Genomic DNA, 10,779 nt, shown 5'->3' with positions numbered 1-10,779 from the left:
TGAGATTTTCAAAATTTGGTGGCAGACAACAACTAGCCTCATTTCAAGTGTCAAACCACAAGTATTCTTTCTGTTTTCTATTTTTTGATATACCATTTTTATCAATTTATACATCTATTGTAATATTTACGGGATCTAATTTTTTAATAAATTATACAGGATTTATTTTTTATTATAAATTAATATGATAGTAATAATTTATATGGAGGACTATTTATTAATATGATCCTAATGCTTTTTCTTATAAACTACTAATATGATTTCCTATAGGAATTAATTATTTTTAATGAAATAACTAACTAATTACTTTTAAGTCTTTTAATGCACATGTGACATGTGACATATATGGTGTTTCTTTACATTAATATTAAACTGATACACAATCCACCTCATAATTATATCCATTTATTAAATTCTTCTAATACAATTTTCAAGATTTTTTTTTAAAATTTATACATGATCTTACTTTAATTCATAAATTAATTAATATGGTTTTCTATTTTTTAATCTCTATTTATTTTGTAGTTAAGGTAATAATATTTTGTTTTAAACCTGCCGTAATAATTAGGATGATTGTCTAATTTGGTCGAGGGTGATGTATATTTTATTTATTTTTCAAATTTTTTTTTTAAATATAGTTGAGTATAATAATTAATTGATATCGACTCGTTTTACATTGTTATTATCTAAATAGAAAATCAATAGTTTACTACATCATCAAAATAGTTTCAAAATTTAAGTGTAAAATTATTTTACGATGCATATTCTATTTTTTTAATTTTATTTTAGATATCTTATTTTTATGTTTATATTGATTCTCTAACTAAAAAATATGCATATTTGTCATTTAACTTTACTGGTGTTTCACATAAAATTTATCTCCATCAATTCTTTTCATTGAGGATCAAATATTTTTGGTCCCTAATGTAGAATATTTTAGTAAAATTAATGAAACAATATACCTGTTTTCTTAGAAATCTATGTTCTATTATATTGGGACAATGAATTGTTACAAATGTATTACTCCCTCTGGTGGCACACACAACTAGCCTCGTTTCAAGTGTCAAACCACAAGTATTTGACCAGGAATTTTGTTTCTTAAACTATAATTCTAATATTTCAATTTTTTTTTAATAAACAACCTCTTTAGATTATTTTACATTCTACCCTAGTTTTTATATTTATTTCATTAACTAAAAAAATAGTTTTTTAGTACCTAAAAATAGAAAAGTTTTTTAATAAGTCAATTATGACCCGGTATAATAGAACACAGATTTCTAATACTTGTCACATAACACATGCATTTATAAACAAATAAAAAACTACTACTCAACATAACACAGTAATAAGAAACCATGTGTATCTATATATAAAGTCCAAAGTGTATGATCAAATAATCCCTTATAAAAAAATGGCAGGAAGTGGCACATTTGCAGAGATTATAGATGGTGATGTTTTCAACTACTACTCAAATGGCCAATGGAACAAATCTTCATCTGGAAAATTTGTTCCTATCATCAATCCAACCTCTAACAAAATCCATTTCAAGGTCCAAGGTACACAACAATACTATATTGTTCATTTTTTTTGTTAACCATTTAGAAGATTTAATTCACTTTAATGCAAATGAGAAACAGCTTGTACACAGGAGGAGGTTAACAAGGCCATAGAATCAGCAAAAACAGCGCAGAAGTTATGGGCTAAGACTCCACTTTGGAAAAGAGCTGAGTTGCTTCACAAGGCTGCTGCAATACTGAAGGAACACAAAGCACCTATTGCTGAGTGTCTTGTTAAGGAGATTGCAAAACCAGCCAAGGATGCTGTCACTGAGGTATGTACAAAAACTTGAATCTTTGCCGTCACGTAAATGTTTTCGCGATTTCGGTTGGTAAAGGTGTTGCGATACTATTTGCTGTCGTGTCGTTGTAGTGTGAATTAACCACAGTTTCTTTTTCATTATAAGAACAGTGAATAACAGTATCAATATCGGCACCTTCCATCTTTGCATTTTCGCGGTAACATACTGTTTTTCTAATATCTTGATGCTATGATTTTGATATATGTAGGTTGTTAGATCAGGGGATTTGGTGTCATATTGTGCTGAGGAAGGGGTGAGAGTTCTTGGTGAAGGAAAATTTCTGGTCTCTGATAGTTTTCCGGGCAATGAAAGAACCAAATACTGTCTCACTTCAAAGGTGAGTGGATCATACTTTTTATATGGTCATGTAATTAACTAAGCACGTTTTAATCTATGTACTACCGACAACTCTGAAAAAAGGCATGTCCGATACATGTCATGTCTGGTGTTCGTGTCAGTGTCGGTGTTTCATAGGTTTTAGTTTTAATTTTCCTCACAAGAAAGGTTTGTGTGTGCAGATTCCACTTGGAGTTGTTTTAGCTATTCCGCCTTTTAACTATCCTGTCAATCTAGCTGTTTCAAAGATTGCTCCAGCTCTTATTTCTGGAAACTCCATTGTCCTTAAGCCTCCAACTCAGGTATACAACTATTCATAACGCATATACATATTAATAATTATAGTTGTGGAAAAAAATATTTCTGATATGTTTCACCATTTTGAATAGGGTGCTGTTGCTGCACTGCATATGGTGCATTGTTTTCATTTGGCTGGCTTCCCTAAAGGCCTTATCAGTTGTGTTACAGGAAAGGGTTCCGAGATCGGTGACTTTCTTACAATGCATCCGGACGTGAATTGCATAAGGTAATATTCACTTCTTCCGATATCTCTTGGTGTGTCTTCTATTAGTAATTTTGATGCATTTATTCTCAGTTTCACGGGCGGTGACACTGGAATAGCAATATCAAAAAAGTCTGCAATGATTCCGCTTCAAATGGAGCTGGGCGGAAAAGATGCTTGCATTGTTCTTGAAGACGCAGACTTGGATTTGGTAGCTGCTAACATTGTGAAAGGAGGGTTCTCCTACAGGTAACTACAAAAGCGCGCAGAAAGCGCGATTATTATTGGGAACTGACTCATAACAAATGCTTTAATCTATGTCAGCGGACAAAGATGCACGGCAGTAAAGGTGGCTTTGGTCATGAAATCGGTTGCGGACACACTTGTAAAGAAAATAAACGATAAAGTGGCAAAATTAACGGTCGGACCTCCTGAGGATGACTGTGATATCACACCGGTTGTGACAGAGTCCTCTGCTAATTTTATCGAAGAACTGGTAAAGGATGCTAAAGAGAAAGGAGCAACATTCTGTCAAGAATACAAAAGGAAAGGAAATCTGATATGGCCACTTTTGTTGGATAATGTTGGGGCCAATATGAGGATAGCAAGGGAAGAACCATTTGGACCAGTTTTGCCAGTTATAAGAATAAATTCGGTTGAAGAAGGAATTCTGCATTGCAATAGTAGCAATTTCGGCCTTCAGGGATGCGTGTTTACGAAAGACATAAACAAAGCAATGCTGGTAAGCGATGCAATGGAGACGGGAACGGTTCAAATTAATTCGGCCCCGGCTCGTGGACCTGATCACTTCCCTTTTCAGGTGCAATCCTAATTGTATAATCCTTTTACTTGTTTAACAAGAAAGAATAATAAAAGGTTTCTGAAGTATGAAAATATGATTTGTTGCAGGGTTTGAAGGATAGTGGAATTGGTTCTCAAGGAATCACCAATAGTATCAACATGATGACCAAAGTTAAGACCACTATAATCAACTTACCAACACCCTCTTATACTATGGGATGAGAATCAGATGCTTAATACATAGTTACTCAAAGGAATAATTTTCACTATGATAAGATGATAAGAGGTGCTTCCAATTTCCTATGCTTTATAGCTTAGTTTAAGAAAGTGAATATTCGACAATCTTTAAGGGAAATTTCTGCATATAAATAATGTTAAAAAGAGGTATTGATTCGAATTTAGTGTTCGATATACTACACGATTATATTCTTTTGAGAAAGAATTTTGTCATTATCATAGTCATCCTCGACTCGAGAGATTAGTCTCTGCAATTGTGTGTAGAAGATATTCAATTTTAAAAAACAATGAACATTTATCTTTCTTTTTTTCATTTCTCTTGTAATAATTTTCTGAAAATAGTTTTTTTTTATCATAGCAATACCTCAATTTTTTATTTTTTTTTGCATTTTTCTCTTTCTTACATTTACTTTTTTTTTTTTTCCTTTTTCTTTACTTTAACATTAAACAATCACATCATAAACTATAATACCAGACTAGTGACATTTAAAAGGGAAAAATAAATTCTTATAACTATAATCATATATACTATTAATCATTCATCCAATATTTGAAGTCATTTTTCATTAAAAATAATTATTCAATGGTTATGATGTAGAAAGGGGAAACTCTAGTCGAGTGAAATTTTTTGTGGACACAGATAAAATATATTTATAAATATAAGTTTATATTTCAAAATTTAAAATTATTTATAGGAGATATACATTGTAAATATAAAATAATTTTGCACTAACAAAAGTTGTTTGACATCTCATAAAAAAATCATTCTTTATAGTTCATTACTTCACTTTTGTATAATTATTTTAAAATTAATGGTATGACATAAAAAATCAGTAGATTTTGTTTTTTTTCCGAATGATAGCATACAATTGTTTTATATGGTTGGATATTTTTTTTAAACCTATTTAAATTATTAATTAAATATACAAACAAAAAAAATATTGAATAAATATACATATTTTTTAATAATACGAAGGATCAATTAGTCTCATAGTCTCTTTTCTTAATTTATAATATCACTCTGATCTTTGACCTGTAGTTAATAAATTTACTTTAAGTTTTTCAAATACATTTGTGATAGCCAATTTGGTTATAAAAACGTTATCTTATACTTATATCACAATCGAGTTGGCATAATTGGTCACAAAATATGAAGAAAAAAACGCGTTCATCCCCTTTCATATCTCTTATATCTAAATAGTTCATTATATCTAAGATTCATCCCAATTCTTCAAAATTGTCCATCTTCATATTTCCCATTTTTTCAAGCTTTGTTTTTTTCCATTTTCATTTCAAGTCATGTTCTTTCCTGTTTTGTTTACATAGGTTCAATTTCATCTTTACTTCTGAAACAAGTTAAATATTTTCAACGGTGGTACGAAGTCAAACTATCAAAATTTTGACTCTCTTAGATATGTACCAAAAAGACACAAGATGAGAGAATGTTATTGTCAAGATGATTATGTTCGTGATTGACATGACCAATTTGAATTTCAAGAAAAAATTGAAATTGTATAAATTATAGAAATTACATGGATAAAGATTGTAATTTCACCAAGTAGTTAGATGATGACATGATGAAAGAGACCAAAAAATTAAGTTAATTAAGCCTACTATATAATATGAAGGATGTGAATTGAATTGTCGTGTGATGTTTATGTGGTTTTCGAGAAAGTGTATGTAACATTATGACTTTATTTGATAAAAATAAGTTAGTTGATAGTTTATATTCGATAAATTGAAAACTAGATAACAACTAAGAAACTAATGGATAGTTTATAGTTGAAAAGTAATTCGGTTGAAATTAAAGTGTTTTGATAAATTTTATTAGGGTAAATATAAAATGACAACAAAACATGTTTTTATTTAATTTTAAACATGTTTTATTTTATATGTAGAAATAATAAAATTCATTATCTATTGTTAATCTAAATTTGATAAATTACTCAAATTGAAAGATTTTAATATTATGTATCGTAGAACTTAAAAGCTAGTCGATGATTCAATTGATAAAAGTTATTTTTTTTCAAGCGATTATATTAAAAATAAAGTTTATTTTTTTATTAATTTTTTTTAACTCATTCAAATAGTGTTAGGTATGGAAGTTAGGATTCTTGAGAACTAAGCTAAGAAAAACATAAGTAGAGGTAAAGCATAAAGAAATTGTATAAAATATGAGCAAAATAGAATGTTTGATCAATTGATTGTGTCTAAACCAAAATTTAAGTTGTATGTATAAATTATGAGACAAAGCACACAATCTTGTTGGCCATGAACATGGCTAAAAAGGACACTTTTAATTGTTATTCAACAAAACTCGCGAGTAATGTATAAAATTGTTATCGTTTTTGGATGTGCATAGTGCCCTCACATTCTTCCCCACTCTTTATAATTCATAGTAATTTGTGATACTTGATCCACACTATTATTTTTCTCTTATCACGTGTCCTGAATTCTAGTTATATTTGTCGTCTTGTCCTATGAAATAGAAACCTGACTTTGATGTTAAATTGTAAATTTTACATATTGTTGACTAGTTATGATATTCTCACTACAATCCTGAGACTCTACGCACTAGGGAAAATTTGACTAATATGTCCATAATCTAACTAACCTGTCATCTGACTATCTCAGCATCGACTCACCCTTAACTTGTTTGTAGGTCATTTTTGCATAATCTCTTAGTGTATTTTCAGATGTAAACTAATAAGACTCATCCTTCTTGATTTGACTTCCATTCTTGGTAATCTACTTGTGTCAAAGACTCCATATAGCTATAAGTCCTAAATTCCTTATTTGAGTATTAATTTCTCCAAGAAAACCTCAGGGTATTCTAAATTGTTGTCCCTCAATTATAGTTCTAGTGGTCTTATCATAATTTGAGAGCATATCCCATTATTGTATCGGTTCAATAGATTTTTCTTTTTTACTAGTTGTGTGGAAGTAGTTTAAGAAATGCAATTATAGGTTACTATATTAATCTCTAAGAGAAACATATTCTTAAGGTTCTTTATTTATTTTTTCTTTGTACATTTCTTATTCACCATCTTGGTTCTCCTAAGCAAGAAAAAATTATTCAAAATGCTAGCTATTGTTGTATTTTTATTTTATATTTCTATGAATTTCTTCATCAACATTTTGTTCTCCACTCATCACATTGTAATGGAAAAGTTTTATGTAAATAATTGATGCATTATCAAGATTAAATTTTGCGTACCTTCAATACGGTCAAATGACTATTGAAAAAAATTGTATTTCATCCAAATGGACTCTTACCTTTGAGAAATGACACATTCCATCTTAGATTTTTTTTATGAAACATCTCTTCGAATTTCAATATTAACCTAAGGTGATGTGAATTTTAAATAAGATAGAGTGATGCTAACAAGGAACATTTTGCATGGCTTGAAGCCAAAATTCGTAAACAACAAGAGATCAACTGAGTTTTACCATCTTAATGGTGTGGTGTGGAAGTGTGGACTTCTCTATCATATCCCATTTGCATATGATTTTGACATACTAATTGATTTGGGAATGAACCTTCTTCTTTATAAGTTGTTGTCAATTGAGAATCTAACGGTGAATCCTGATAGGGCCTTCAACTTTTGCCCAACAGTGGAGGTGTACATGCAAACACAATCATTGCTATAAAATATACATTTTGTAACATCTTATTATATCGGTCTTTAAATCAACCGAAGTATTAACTCTGATTTAGGTGCCTTCATTTTTTATTTATTTAGTAAAACACTTTTCACACGCTTCGAATCTCAGTACCATCAATTTTCCATTTTTTTCATTATAAAAATGGGTGTCTCCCCTTAATTTGTATATTTATATTAAAATGTTTTTCACCACGATCATTTCTACCAACTGTAGTGAAATGTAGTGTGTTTTTTTCAATCTTAGAGAGTTTAGTTTTTACAAACTCAGAGAGTTTAATTTTCACAATAACACCAACTTTAGTTTTTCCAGACACAAATTTTACAATCTCAAATATGCAATATCTTCATTCATTTTTCCTATACCTTGAAAATTTTGGCATTAAAGATCAATGTTAAGATTCAAACATATCGTTAATTGATAAAGTGAATCTTAACATTAATCTTTAAACCAAATTTTTTAATATACTATATTAACTTTTGAAGAATGGAATATGCAGGTTGAAAGCGGAATGAGTTAGTTTAATAAAAAGGGGAATGATGCGTTTGTTCAGTTTTATAGACAAATCCCTAAATAATTTTACCACAATCGTGAAGGGAAATCATGGTAATATATATAATATATCACTACGATTATTTTTTTCAATCGTGGTGAAAAGTGTTTCTAAAAAATTAAAACATAACACATTTTAGTTTATTTCCTTCATAACACAAGTGCCCTAACGAAAGAACAGAAGAAAGCAATAACAGAGACCAAGTAAACTCCATCATTTCCTTCATAACATGTTATACATTGTTGTTGTAGTTGTTTCGTTTTTATTGGTGTTAATGATAATGGTGTTGTTGTATTGTTGTATTATGGTATATATTCTTTTTATTGTGGAAATTTTATTTAGTAACTTGTTATATTAAGAATGTTGTTGTTGTTTTGACAATGTATTATTGTTTTGTTGTATAGTTGTATTGTTAAATAATTTTACAGACTTTTAATATAGTTTCAAGCACATTTGTATATATTGAATAATGTTGATGAAATTTAACCTTACTTATTTACTCACAAAAGAATTACCAAGGAAAAATATCTTCGAATGAGTGACACAAGTGGTTGTTGAAAGAGCATAATAGAAATTTCATAAGTTGGTTTAATGAAAGGGTTTATAAGTATGGTAGAGCATCCGAAACAATTATATGGATGTCATACATGTAACGATTTCTTATTTTTATTATAATAATTATTAATAATAAAAAACCAATTTTCAATGTGGTCCATAGTTTTGGGATTTTGGTTCTGAAAAGGGTATGATTTATTTTGGTTTTAATGTAAATTGATATGACCATTTAATTGGGTGGTAATGAGTTTTAATGGCTTTAAATTCTTGATTGTAGAATCAAGCTTATAAATAGTCTTTGGTCCCCAAAGTTTTCTCTCATCGCAAAAGAAATACACCATCTATATTGAGAGAGCAAGAGCTTGGAAGAATCAAAGGCAGTGCACTCACAATACTGCAACAATGACTGGAGGTAAAACCTCTAATTCTATTTCCGCATTTTGTTTTATTGATCTTATTGTTCTTTTGTTGTCAGGAACATAGGATCAATATATATATTAATCTAACATTTGGTATCAGAGCATCTACTGCCTCTGCCCTATTTTCGAATGGTTCTTCCATATTCGGTATTTCAAACCCCGGTTCAAACAGGAGAAGTACGCCATGCTAATGTGCCTTGGATGGTCCACATCTCAGGGTCAGTCGCTGATGAACACATTGAACTATCTATGTGGTTGATAGCCCTCACAGTCCATGCACAACGACGCAATTATCAGGGGCGCGCTCTACCACTGAGTTAATAGCCCGTTGTGTGGGCCCCCCGAAGAGGCCCACTATGGTTGTGTAGGCCCCCCGAAAGGGCCCACTATGGTTGTGTGGGCCCCCCGAAGGGGCCCACTATGTCAAAAGTGAGAGAAACCCCATCTCTCTCTTTCCCCTTTGTTTGCCTCATGTCGCCCCACATCTCTCTCTTTCCCCTTTGTTTGCCTCATGTCGCCCCGTGGGGCGACATGGGTCAAAAAAGAGGAGCTCCTAGTTGTTCCGACCTAGGATAATAAGCTCATGAGATTAGTGTCACTTACGGCATGAACAGTAATCACGTGAACAATAATAAAATTATTTTTCTGTTTTTGCTATGGCTGGGTATTAAACCCAGGTCCTGATCCATGACATTCATGAATGTTACCGCTAGGCTGCTTTGTTAAACATGTATTTTGATTCTGTTCATATCCATATGATTTCATTTTTTACTGATTATTATGCCTTATTATTTAATCTTTGAATTAAATTTGTGCAAAAAAATTAAAATTGATTTATAATATTATTATTTTGTTAAGCAATTGTATAAGACATCTTATTTATTTATTTTTGTTCTCTCATATAATTGAGTTACTATGTCAAATGATCGTTATAATTTTGATTAATTTGGATTAGTCACATCATCGTTAAATTAATTGAGATTATTTTTTTAAAGTTTTGAGATCACATAAATTATTAGACATAAAATTGTAATTAATTATACGTGGTATAATAAATTTTATCCTACAGGAATTTTTATTATATTTGTATGATTAATTGGGATAAAATATCAAAATATTTTCATAACTTACCCACAGGAATTATGAATTGGTACATAATTTGATAGTTTTATCATAAAGTATTAATTTTGGATAGAAAAACAAAATTATATCATGCACGTGAAATGTGAGGTTTGAAAAATCTATCGCAATTTTTTTTTAAATCTTATTACATTAAAATTTAGCCCACATGTAATTTTTATGTTGCAAGATTTATTTTATGGTATGTTTATATTGATAATACATACAATTTGGATAATATTTATGCCTCAAATTTTGACATCAATTTTGTTTATCTTTTTAGCTTCTCAACCTGCTAATTTTTTTTATATCCGATGTGATATTCCCGAGCTCAGAGGAGATAACTATAAGGTGTGGAAGGAAAGAATTCTCCTCCATCTAGGATGGATGGACATAGATTATGCTATTAGGAAAGCCGAACCACCTGCAATTACAGATGAAAGTACTCCAGCTGCAATCGCACTATATGAGCGGTGGGAGAGATCCAACCGGCTCAGTGTGATGTTCATTAAGACTAAGGTCACATGTGGAATACATGGTTCTGTCGATCAGCATGAGAATGTATGTGATTTGCTGAAAGCCATTGACGATCAGTTCGTCACTTCTGAAAAGGCTTTGGCAAACACATTAATTATGAAATTTTCCTCCTACCGACTCACCAGTGTGAAAGGTGTGCGTGAGCACATAATGAAAATGCGTGACATTTCAGCTCAACTTAAGTAACTTGAGGTTGATA

At 30.6% G+C, this 10,779-nt stretch overlaps 2 protein-coding genes across 3 annotated transcripts; both read left to right on the top strand.

Moving 5' to 3' along the window:
- Positions 1 to 1,326: 1,326 nt before the first annotated feature.
- Positions 1,327 to 4,047, top strand: LOC127098186 (NADP-dependent glyceraldehyde-3-phosphate dehydrogenase-like). 2 transcript variants are annotated; one of them, XM_051036700.1, is made up of 8 exons: positions 1,327 to 1,556; positions 1,649 to 1,831; positions 2,067 to 2,195; positions 2,377 to 2,496; positions 2,584 to 2,720; positions 2,790 to 2,945; positions 3,021 to 3,516; positions 3,606 to 4,047. In XM_051036700.1, exons 1-8 carry the CDS (start codon positions 1,446 to 1,448, stop codon positions 3,717 to 3,719), a joined length of 1,446 nt encoding a protein of 481 aa, XP_050892657.1. In that variant the 5' UTR covers positions 1,327 to 1,445; the 3' UTR covers positions 3,720 to 4,047. The 2 variants fall into 2 exon arrangements, with proteins under 2 accessions (XP_050892657.1, XP_050892656.1); XM_051036699.1 differs by having other exon boundaries at positions 1,328 to 1,556; positions 1,638 to 1,831.
- Positions 4,048 to 8,907: 4,860 nt separating this feature from the next.
- On the top strand, positions 8,908 to 10,766 carry LOC127093790 (uncharacterized). The gene is made up of 2 exons (XM_051032692.1): positions 8,908 to 8,917; positions 10,327 to 10,766. Exons 1-2 carry the CDS (start codon positions 8,908 to 8,910, stop codon positions 10,764 to 10,766), a joined length of 450 nt encoding a protein of 149 aa, XP_050888649.1.
- The last annotated feature ends 13 nt before the right edge of the window (positions 10,767 to 10,779 follow it).

This window comes from Lathyrus oleraceus, chromosome 6, assembly GCF_024323335.1.
Source record: "Lathyrus oleraceus cultivar Zhongwan6 chromosome 6, CAAS_Psat_ZW6_1.0, whole genome shotgun sequence".
In the NCBI taxonomy this organism is placed as follows: Eukaryota; Viridiplantae; Streptophyta; class Magnoliopsida; order Fabales; family Fabaceae; genus Lathyrus; species Lathyrus oleraceus.
This window is presented reverse-complemented; position numbering and strand designations above follow the sequence as displayed.